This window comes from Chironomus tepperi, unplaced genomic scaffold (assembly GCF_022539635.2).
Source record: "Chironomus tepperi strain 1889 unplaced genomic scaffold, CSIRO-AGI_Ctep_v1 contig_196, whole genome shotgun sequence".
NCBI classification, from domain to species: Eukaryota; Metazoa; Arthropoda; class Insecta; order Diptera; family Chironomidae; genus Chironomus; species Chironomus tepperi.
This window is the reverse complement of record NW_027226318.1, coordinates 1,206,607-1,218,875: the sequence shown is the minus strand read 5'-3', so window position 1 is coordinate 1,218,875 and position 12,269 is coordinate 1,206,607. Positions and strand designations below refer to the sequence as shown.

At 32.7% G+C, this 12,269-nt stretch overlaps 1 protein-coding gene across 1 annotated transcript; it reads left to right on the top strand.

Moving 5' to 3' along the window:
- Positions 1–1,060: 1,060 nt before the first annotated feature.
- On the top strand, positions 1,061–11,720 carry LOC139089735 (dual specificity protein phosphatase CDC14B-like). Its single transcript, XM_070639334.1, has 5 exons — positions 1,061–1,475; positions 1,771–1,952; positions 2,019–3,561; positions 3,718–3,864; positions 6,838–11,720. Exons 2-5 carry the CDS (start codon positions 1,880–1,882, stop codon positions 7,544–7,546), a joined length of 2,472 nt encoding a protein of 823 aa, XP_070495435.1. The 5' UTR covers positions 1,061–1,475; positions 1,771–1,879; the 3' UTR covers positions 7,547–11,720.
- Positions 11,721–12,269: the final 549 nt, after the last annotated feature.

Sequence of the window (12,269 nt, the reverse complement as noted above, 5' to 3'; positions counted from 1 at the left end):
AATTGATTTCTATGTGAATTTTCAAAGGTTGCTTCAATGGAAATTGTTCAACGTTTTTCCATGAATATTTGATTGTAAACTTCAATTTCAGTTCAAATATTTTACAATTTGAATAAAAATTTGATTTTAGGTTGAATTTTAAGATCAAGGAACTCTTATCATTTGGGGCATCGGTTATTTTTCACACTAAACTTTGACTTTTTCGTTCTCAATCAACCCGAAAGTCTTCTCAATCAAAAGTAAATTGTTCGTAAAAAGTTCTTTCACGAAATTTTTTTCACAAAATTTTCTCTCAATTCTTACCAAAAGCTGAAGTCTTGAAATTTTGACAATTTTATGCGCTACATAATAAGTGAACGGCTCCTTTTGCAAAAGTTGAAAATTAAGAGGCTGTTCACTAATGACGTTACTCTTAGGAAGGAAAGGGCTTTTTCGGGTTGCATGATAAGTGAATGAAACTTTCCCATTTACGATCTAGTCAATGCCATCCAGGCAACCTTTTATTTTTCGCAGCAAATTTTGGTGGTAAGCCTCGACTGAAACCGCCTACGACAAATGGTTCATGGCAATTCAGAAAGTTTTTGGTTGCACACAAGTGTGCCCTTTCACACTGTTTGCTCACTGATCACCAATTTTGAAATTGTCATTGTAAAGATGCAGGATAGTGTATCAGACTATTCTTTAAAGTACTTGTCCTGGCATATAGATCGATCGACAGTAGTAAATACAAAACGCAGTCTCAAGAATATATAAACTTGACATTTGTTCTGCATCAGAGTCAGACTTCGTCTTCACTAGTCCAAAGTGTTTCCAAGTTTTAGTGTTCTTCTACTTAAAATATTGATTAAAGTTTTTCGCCTGTTAAGAGTATCAATAAATGAAGAATTATGATAAGTTTCGGTACATAACGCATAAAAATACATATATGCGCACTGCGCACTATAAATAAACATACCACGAATTTATTTAACGGTCAAAATTTTTTCAAATGAAAAAACAACAAAACATGTTGAACGCGGATACGACCGGTATTTTAACGGTCGTCGGATAAACGATACATTATAGGAAATTGGATAATCTCAAAACTTGTTTTTTCTCTCTCTTCAAAACTTTGCTAAAACTTACAAAAATATTATTTTAAACAAGATGTGGTCTTTTTCCACCCACATAAAACATTTTTGCAGTCAAATGCTTCCGTGTAGTATTCATTTACCATAAGATATCGCGCGTTCTATGTAAGTTCATCAATAAAACTAGCAAAAGAAAATTAAAATTTAAAGAAAAATAGAGAAAATAACAACAACAAAGTATATTTTTTTGTTGCGATTAAGTGAAACATAAATCTTATCAAGCATAGGGAGAAGAAAAAAAAATTGTCTAAACAAGTCAAGTGGGAGATTCATAACACAAAAGGAATAAAAAAGCAGTCTATATATTTGACAAACAAAGAAGAAAATATCACAAGAGGCAAAAAGGTAATTTGCATTCATATATTTATTTGTGGATTTATGTGCAAGCTTCTATATCCAACATATTATTTTTGTTTATCAAAATTCTCAACCTAGAGAAAAAAGAGTCAGTGAAAGAACTAAGAAGAAGAGTAAACTTTTATATTTTTCTTTTTTGCGCACCATCAACACAAATTTCATTTATCACATAAAGTGCACACTCGAATTATGTACAGAAGAAAGCATAAAAATCCACTGCCTCAATGTCAAAGCGATGATTTAATATGGAAAAAAAATATAATACTTTTTTTTTTGTGTTCAGTTCTTTCAGTTCAAGTAATCAGTAAGAAAATAAATTAGAAAGAGAAGGAAGGCAGTTCAGTTTATCGCGCGCTGCCTACGAATGAGAATCATTAATAGACGTATGTGATATGACAATGAACAAAAGAAAATTAATTATGGAATCAAATAAGCATATGTACGCGTACATTGAGATCATACCAAGTAATTAAAATCTAATTAATATGTCTCGGTGACAAGACACATAACTCTATTTATCTTTTGTTTCAGATCAATTGGTGTTTGTGACATTTAAGAGAGATATAAAGCCACTGTCGAATAAGAATCGCACTTATATACGTGTTGACAATTTTCTACATTATGAGGGCTTTTATAATGATTTTGGACCGTATAATATCTGTAACTTGTATCATTATTGTAAGTATCTCAATATGGAATTGGAAACAGCACGTAAAGTTAATAGAATGGTGATTCAATATACCTGGATGGATAAAGAAAAGCGCCTAAATTCAGCCTACGCAATTGGCTCGTATGCCATAATCTATTTAAATAAGACAGCAGACGATGTTTACAAATTGCTTACGAACAATGAGACACAAACATTTGCTAAATTCAATGATGCATCAGCTGTGCTGAGCGAGTACAAATTAACATTATTGGATTGTTTGCGGGCTATTGAAAAGGCTCATAAGTTTGGATTCTTCACATTTGATGACTTTAATTATTTGGAATATGAACATTATGAGATTGTTGAGAGTGGTGACCTGAATTGGATTGTGCCGAATAAATTTATTGCATTTTGTGGTCCACACATGTTATCAGGAACTGATAATAAAGGATATACACATCATGCACCTGATAAATATTTTGAATACTTCCAAAAGAATTACGTTACGACGATCATAAGATTAAATTATAAATTCTATGAAGCATCAAGCTTTACAGATGCTGGATTTAAACATTATGATCTCATCTTTCGTGACGGTTCCACGCCAAGTGATACAATATTAAATCAATTTTTAGATATATGTGAGAAAACTGATGGTGCAATAGCTGTTCATTGTAAAGCTGGTCTCGGTCGTACTGGAAGTCTTATTGGTGCATATATCATGAAACATTATCATTTTACAGCAATGGAAACAATTGCATGGATTCGTCTCTGTCGTCCCGGGAGTGTAATTGGACATCAACAACAATGGATGGAAGAGAAGCAATTATCCATGTGGTTGCAGGGTGAAGCATATCGTCGTGAACATAAAATAAAATCAATGAAAATACACGAACTTGGTATTTACAGCTATAAGAATAAAAGTTGTCTCGATGAGGACTTACTCGAGAGTAAAATGATACAGACAGTTGACGACATCGATGGAGACGTCGATGAAACCGAAGACGACGAGACAACGACAGATAATGTTGATGAAATAATTGGAGAAATTCAAGAAAAGAATATAAAGAAAAGGTCACGATCGGTAACTGGAATATCTGAGAAGGTTGATACTATGAAGCTTCATGATGATGCAAACGGGAATATTGTGCAAGAAGTAAGTGCTGTTACATCAGTTAAAACAAATGATAAGAATGGCAACATAATCACATCAAATGCTAGTGCTGTGTCAAATAAATGCACAAAGTCACGTCCAATACCTAATCTCATAAAGAAACCTGGTGCCACAAATACGAATACATTGCCAGCAAAGCTTCCGTCAGCTATTGATTCAACTGAACAGTTTACACAGGGGGATGAGTTGAATCAAATCAAATTCCGACGGGCTGTAAATCATCATCGATCATTGACTGTTTCCTCAACACAGTAAGTATTCATTTCCATTTTACTTAAGTTATGCTACAAGGACGTCTTGGAATGTATAAATAGATGGAATAATGAAATGTTTTTAGGTCAACGAATTTCCATAATACTTCCTTCTTCTTAATCATATTTTCTCTTTTCTTTATTGCCCACTAATAGGACGGACTCTATGTTGGTAAAGCCACGTTCATATCATAGCCGCGCTAAATCACAATCAAACACGCGATCCCTTGACCATGAAGGAAATACAACAAATCCCACAAATATTGCAAAACCGATAACAAGAGGTGGAAATGGAAATGCAAGGTAAATGCCTTTTTCTTGAATCATATCCATTCAAATTTGGTGTTGTTGCCTTTGATTTATCATGTATAAATGTGATTATGCACTTCCAACCTTTTATACAGTTACTTGACTTTTATTAGCTATATAAATTAACAAGAAATACCTTCTTTTTTGCACGCTTTAATTATTTTTTGTTTCCCTACAATTTTAAGTTTGTTGAATAATTCTTTAATGACGGTTACCAATAAAAAATTAACATTTAAGATAAATGCTAGAATTTAAGTACGAAAGGTAGCTGTTTCATGTAATTGCACAGTTATATATTTTATGTTGGTTGTGGTGATTACAATTACCAGTGATCTATTGCATAAAAGATCCTTTCACTTTAAAACAGTGGTGGACAACCTTTGTGTCGCGGTTCACAGTAGTTTCCACCAAATGTCTTTAACAGTATGTCTTGTTGCTGTTTCAGCCGATGTTAACCGCTAAGTTGGGCCGTGAAAAATAAAAGGTTGTCCACCAATGCAATAGATCCTTTGAGTTTAAATCAGTGGTGGGCAACCTGTATTCCGCGACTCTGTCCTTTTCAGCCAAATGTCATGAACAGTATGCCGTGTACTAGTTTCGTGTGTCGGTTTCAATTGACGTCTACCTCAAAGTTGGGCCGTAAAAAAATAAAGGTTGTCCACAACTGCTTTCAAACGAGTGAAATATGTATGTTGAGCTATATTTTGTGTAATTTTAAAACGAAAAACCGTACCACATTCTATTTTGCACTGTGGTCAAACATGTGGTATCCATGGAAGTTTAAACGAAAATTGCTTTGGAATTTATTGAAAATTTTGCGTCACTTATGTTTTTAGCTGCTATATTGTTTTGGAAATCAAAATTCTGTCTTCATTTATATTTTTATATATGAATAGCTGTATACCTAATGACTAAATAACAAATATATTTTTTGAACATATTAACTTTTAAAAAAGAACAATTTACGATAATTATTTACAAATTAATATCTCATTAGAACAATTCAAACATTCCATTTTTGTAAAACATAAAAGATATCCAAAAAAGTTTTGCCTTATAAGAATGATTCAGTGGTGTGGCAAGAGGTTATTGTACAAAGAGTGAGAATTAAGTCAACGAAGATGTGCCCGAACAGCACAACAGGTTCGCTAGGGGAATGTTACTTGACGTATCAACGGTAGGATGCGAGGTTGTTCTGACGACACCGTGATGGCTGATTTTGATCCGTGCAATGCAGGGAAATTAGAGAAAATGCCGTTTTGTGCTGCTCGGGGTGTTCATTGAGGTTTTTTTGGTTCAAAACTCACTAATTTGCTCTATTGCGCGCGCGTTATGTCTGTGAATAGTGATTACAAGGGGCCTTCGTTTACTTCTTACGTATCGCAATAAATCAACATTTTGACCCCCTACTTCCACCCTCAGTTACAAAATCTCAGCCTCCCAAATCTCAATTTTGAAAATTCAGTCCCACCTGACCCTTTGTAATCACATTAAAGTGCCAAATGTCCCTCACCAAAATTGTAGCACTCGAGTCAGAACCCTTACCACTCCACTGAATACATGAACACAATTTAAATATTACAGTAAATAAAATCTCTTTAATTCTAAAAAACAAAAGCATTCCAATACTTTTTTTTCTAAAAGAATTCAGCTATAACCAAATAAAAATAGTAAAGGTCCTTGAAAAAATGTTTGCAATATAACGATGAAGTAACACAGTAACCATTAGGAATAATTAATAGCACTTTAGTATATGATAAGAAGCAATTTATTAATGAAATTTTATACATTCCATTATTTTATAATTATCTGAAAAGTGTTTAGTCTATTAGTGCAGTTAGCAATAATGTGTTAATGTGAGAAGTGTTTAATTTGCATCCCAGAGAGTCGTGTGATGATGATGATTTTTAAAGGTAGCTGTTGAAGATGGTATATTGCAGCAAACTAAGGCAGCTTTAGATTAAATTGCAGAGGGAGGTTTAAAAAGGAACCAAGAGAGGGGTCTTAGGAGGCTCCAAGAGAGGGTCTAAGTGGCTTCAAGAAGGGATTTTAGGAGGCTCAATAGGAGGTCTAAGGAAGCTCCTAGAAGTGGTGAAAGGATGCCCCGAGAGGGAGTCTAAGGTGGCTTCAAGAGGGGTCTAAGGTGGCTCCAAGAAGGGATCTAAGGTGGCTCCAAGAAAAGGTCTAAGGTAGCTCCTAGTAGAGGTGAAAGGTGGCTTCAAGTGGCGGTCTAAGGAGGCTCCAGCAGGGAGTCTAAAGACGGTGTTAATCCAGTTCTGACCCTTCTAGCTTTACCATAGCAGCTTAAGAATTCGAAATTCTACTAGTTTTATTCCCTGCTTCAAGACTACCCGAATGCCACAAATCGGTAAATCGGTTCCAAAATCCGGTACCAGCCCTTATGACATCTTGACTGAAACAAAACCGAATACAGCATCAAGTCAGAGTCACGTCAGCCTGGTGACAAATTCTGGATCGATTAACAGACTTGTGTTATTTGGGCTAGTAATTTATTTACTGGGTGTGTAGCATCATCTACTGTATAAATGAATGCATTACACATTATGGAGACTAAACGCTTATCAAGTAATTAATTTTGCATGTTAGGATATTAAGTTTTAGTTTATTTGTTGCTTTTAAAAATCTGTACGAGAAAATCAAAAAATATTATTAAATATACGAAAATTTTATTAATCTTAAAGACATGATTTTGTTTTAATTTATTAAGTGTTAGTTCCTTTCTTTTTAGTATTTATTGATTATTAGCAGTGTTGATTATTGTTTGTGCATGAACCTTAAAGTTTTTTTTATTTTTTGTTGATATTTTTAAGAGAAGAAGTTTTGATTTTTTGTATCCTGGTGATAAAGTTTTTATGAATTATTTTAATTTGAGTAAAACAGCAAGTAGAAGATATTTAGGATATCCAATATTAACTCATCCATTAAACTATTAAAATTCAATTTCAGATTTGCATATGTTGTTGTAAGAACAACTGGAAATAATACAGTTACATCGACAACATCACCAATCCGTACTGATCCGATAAGTCACATTCCAACAATAACAAGCAGCAATAAGTTAATTAAAGGCAAGCAATCAAAAGACGATGTCACAAAAAGGGCTTCCGTACGTCGAACGACATTGGGACGATCAAAATTGTCACGATCACCAGTCAAGCCATTAACATGTACTGTTAGTTCCGTTACGACAACAAATCAAACGATCACAACGACAATTGCGAATTCACAATCATCTGAATCTCAGACAGAATCACCAGTATTGCATGAAAGAGTCGTGTTGGTGAATGAGGACATGATTGGACCAGTAACGCGAAGTCGTTTATGTAAGTTATGTCCATCATTTGATGATTCGAGTCTTGAGACAATCCACAAGCGTGGCAAACGATCTCTAAGCAATTCACGATTCTACGATAAGAAGAATAACAGGAAGAAACAGATTCTAGCACCAGTCATAACTGGAACATCAATAACACGAAAATTAAGGAAGGAAGCATCATTAGACTCGGCATTGGCAGATGTTGCAGCAGGAACAAATGACAGTAATGAACAAACATCATTATCGGAAGTTCCATCGCCAACAAAAGAAGCGCCAAAGTCAAGACTTAAGAAGCCATCCATTCGTTCGGCATCACAAAAAGCATTAACAACGAACTAGAGCATGAACGATGATTAATTGAAATTTATGGAAAGTGCACCTTACATTTATCACAATCATTAGACAGGACATAAATGCATTACACAGATAGGATGAACATAGAATAATATTGTTGATGCACTCATGCATACACATTCAGATACACACACGTAAAAAATAATAATCCAATCATTTAATAATGAATGTCCAATTACTGAAAATCCTTGCCATTTTTACAGACGAGATTAGACACTTTTTTCACGCAAAAATCGAGGATAATGAAAAGTATTAAAGAATTAGTTTAAATCGAAAAAGTGGACTTCTTTTGCTGCTTGCTACATCTATACGTTAATAATATAGATCGAGTATATACAAATGACTCATGATTACGACAAAATAATGAAATCTTAGTACCTTACATTATTATTATAAGCATAATGACAAATAATTTTCTTTATGGATGGAACTTCTTCTTCTTTCTCAGTTATGATTAGTTTATTGTGGAAATGGAACTTAGAATGTTGTGGGTATCCTGCTGATAGGTCTCAATAGAATCAATAGAATAGTATTTAAGTAGAATTGAGATGATAAGAATGTTTGAGCAGTCTAGTGATCGATGCTTCTATCTTGCCTGATAGTGGCCGAATCTAATCCCGTTTGAAGTGCCTGGAAGGATACCCAACACTCAATAATTAATGTACTGCTTCTTAATTTCAAATCTCTTCCCTTACAATCTATTCTAGTATTTCTAGTAGCTCGTTAGTTCCATCCATTAGCAATTAGACTAAAACAATTGGCTAACTTTAAGTAGATGAAAAATGGAATCAAAAGTTAAAGGTTTGCACTTGATGAATTTTTTTAGATAATAAATTAAGATTTTTGGACTGCTTTTAATCAGGTAGATTCTCTTGTTTTGCCAAGGTGACATGAAAATTCAATTTAAAAAGATATCAAGGCACAAGTTTTGAAATGGACACCTGTCGTACTAAAAATAATAAACACCAAATCCTTCAGCATTAAATGTTTTCAAAACTTTTGTACTAAAATTTATACTTATCAAATGTAAAGGCATGCTACGGACATGTCGAAATTAGCCGTTATTTTTCGTTTGAATTTTAAAATAACCGTCAAATTTTCATTAATTTTAGTTAATTTTCACTGAATAACAAGGTTTAATTGAACAAATCTTGTTTGTAGATCAATCTTTAGCTAATATAGATGATTAATAATGTTAAAATTAGACAAAAATAACCAAAAAATTCTAAATTCGACACAAGTCGACTTTTTTTTATAAATGTCGACTTTTTCGACACTGAAATGTCCGTAGCATGTGTAAAGGAAGTCATTGAATGGACAGGATGATGCATTTTGGCAATAATGTAGCTTTCTGGACATGAAATTCATTCCGGCTGTCATGTTTAAATTTCAATTTACATCCATGTCCATTCAGAGATGTCCAGAACAGAAAATATCAATATATGACCCAACTTTCACCATTAAATTCCTCATAGTTTAAAGAAGTTCCTAAATTTTTTGATTTTGCCAGCCAATAATCAATAGCCATGATTGCAATCGATTAAAAATGGATTATTGTAAATGATAATATAAATGTTTCTAGATTCCTTGGCTTTTAATGTACAAAACATAAACTTTTTTGTAAATATTAAGGATGTATCTTTTTAATTTTGTATGATGAATGTATGGCTTGAGTGGGATGAGGGGTAAGTCCATGTAGACTGAAGAACTAAGTTAGGAATCTTGGTGTAAGAAGTCTGATCCGAATGGAAATCTTAACATAATGTCTAGTTAATAACTAGACCTATGGCTGACTAATGAACTTTTCCCTGGAATGCTCCTTAAAAAGAGCCATTAGTCGATCGTTAGGAGTCAGAAGACAGTCCCTAGTCGGATATTATTGGATATTACATTAAGCTGTTTATTTGAGTGAGTTTCGAGTCATGAGAAGGACATTGGAACATGAAATCGAGTTAAAGATCTCAATTCAAAGCTTTGAAAGCAGTGCTTGAAGTCGATTTTATTGAGCCTGACTCGAATCGACTCAATTCAACTCAAATGAAGTCGTTTTTGAGCCAAATCAATATTTTAGAGTTGACTACGACTAGATCTCTGTTACTAAAAGTCACTGATGACTAGTCAGCATAGTAATAACAAATAACTAAGCCACAATTAAGATCCTTAACAGTATGTCAACCTCTAATAATTTTATTAAATAAAATTGATTACTTTTGAGGTTATGTAATTATTGATAACATCTATTATGGAAGTAACATCCCCATCACATGCCACCCAAAGCCAGACAATTACTATTTTTCATTCATGACTGCGTTTATTACCCCTAATTTTATATCAATAATTATCAAATTAAATTCTTCTTGCGGGTGATTTTACATTAAATTTAATTTCTTATTACTTAGTCAATGAAACTCTATCGTCTCTATACTTTATGATTATTTTCAATTTTAATTAAAAATTAATGAGTGAAAATAAAAAAAAAATCAATTAATTTTTATTTATTTAAATTTAGTCAACTAACCAGATTGCAATAATTATGAATCATATTTTTATTTTATTAAGCATTAAGACACCTTTAGTATTTAAATTGATGGGTTCTTTAATAAGTAAATTTAAGTGAACTAACAATTGAGATTATAAAAATCATTAACATTAAAAGAAAGCATAAGAAGCAAAATGACGTACTCATAGTTCAAAATTCACATTACTATGTTCCCCACTTCTTTAATAAGATTAAAAAAAGAAAATCTTCATTTCTCATCACAATCAAATTTTTATATAGAATAGAATGGAACTGTATAATCATCAAGTTAAAATTAAATTAAAATGAAAATTTTTTCCAATTTTTATGAATCAAGACTTCATTTGAATTTGATACATCATAGAGAATTTGGTCATCAAACTTTTATGGAAGGGTCTCAAGTTAAAATTATGAAATTTTTCAAAGAAAATTAATTTTTTGGGATGAACTTAATAGGCTATTCCATGAAGTATAGTTCCTGATCAGCACATATTGAAATATTGCTACTTTGGCGACGAGGCAGCAGTATACTAAGAATCAAATGGGAGCTATTTGGGGAAAATAGCCAAATTTGCCAAGTGGCTGGCACTTGGTTTTTAATATATTGCAGTCTCGTCACCGTGATGGCAACATTTCAGTATGAACCGATCCGGGTTGATTTTCGAGTCAAATTGAGCATTGTCTACAAGAGTCAAATTTTGATTTTATTTGGATATCAGTATGAGAACCGATCCCTAGGTCGGTCTTTAAGTAGGCTAATTAAGACATTCAAGTAAAGAAGTTAAGGCGTTAAATTCTTATCCATCTTAATTAAGGATGAAACTTTAAATAAATCCACTTTAAGACTACACATGCTTCAGTCAGATGACATGGTTATTATCCATGGCCTAATGATAATGTCTGCCAACTACATTATGGCCTACATTTAGTGTCAAAATAGGAGCCAAAAAGAGGTTTTGTAATCTAAATCTTCCCTAGAAAGTTGAATAGTCTTGCTTGCCCCAGCTTAGTCCAAATGCTAAAATTCTCAATTCATCTCCTTGTCAAGAACAAAAATAATTTTGTGATATGTCCAAATAACTTCCAACAATTTCATTATTTCATTAAAATTCATAGATCATTTCCAAATTACAGCCAAAATATCCAAAAGTTTCCACTTCCATTTCTTCCTCGAGTGGACAAAAATACGTTAGAACTAGTCATCATCAACTGGACATCAATTTGCCAATTAATTAACTAGTTTTAATGTATATTTGCCTATTTGAGTTCCTTTATAATCAAATGAGACCCAAACCAAAAGCTTGATGACCACATCGACACATACTCATGCACACCTACTCACATGTAATCTTAATTAATAGAGAGACCATTTAACATAGTGAAAAAGGAATGTTCTGATAGAAAATAAATCTTGTTGATCTCCTTGAAATAAAATAACATAATTAAAAAAAAATTATTGACTCAAAGTTTACTATCTTTTAAAGAAGAACAAATTATATTCTATTACTATATACTGAACATATATATCGAAATTGAATGAAAAACTTAATAATCAAGATGAAAAGTATATATTTCTAATTAGAGAATCTTTTTTTTTCAATTAAGGAACATTTAAATTTAAAAGAGTTTTTTGTGTAGAAAATTTAGTGGATGGAAAATTGGAAAAGATAATTCGATGAAAAATGAAAATGAAAATCATTGGAAATGGAATAAAAAAAGATAAATTTATGATTTTCTTTTGAAATTATAAGAATGAGATTTTTTTTGTGAAGTTTCAATTAATATTGGTACGAGTAAGATGTAAGTTAAAAGGATGTTAAGAACTTCAGGTGATTTTTTGGACTGTTCATCAATAATTTGAGGATTTCGGGATATCTTTCGAACTTCTAGCAGCTGATTATCTTATTCTAACCTTTGACATCGCTTTCGGAGCGACACAATGCTTCAGGGTACATTCGGAAAGCTATACGGTAGGTGGAGGGTAATTAAGTAGTTTAAACACTGCGCTGCCACTTCCCATTAAACAGAGCTCAAAGCACTCTAAGTTGACTCTATTTTTATATAGAGTCAAGTCGACTCAAGTTGATTTTTTATCAGACAATCCGAGTCGACTTCGACCTCTGCCATCAAACATTCCAAAACTTGACGCAACTTCTAAACAGGCCCTTTTATCATTAAGATAATGCAAGA

What these genes read in the sequence shown, in the direction of transcription:
- LOC139089735 (XM_070639334.1), top strand. Translation starts at nt 1,880, where the DNA reads ATGACAATGAACAAAAGAAAATTAATTATGGAATCAAATAAGCATATG. An exon ending in GTACATTGAGATCATACCAA is followed by an intron (nt 1,953 to 2,018) that starts GTAATTAAAATC and finishes CTTTTGTTTCAG; the next exon opens with ATCAATTGGTGTTTGTGACA. An exon ending in GGTGGAAATGGAAATGCAAG is followed by an intron (nt 3,865 to 6,837) that starts GTAAATGCCTTT and finishes ATTCAATTTCAG; the next exon opens with ATTTGCATATGTTGTTGTAA.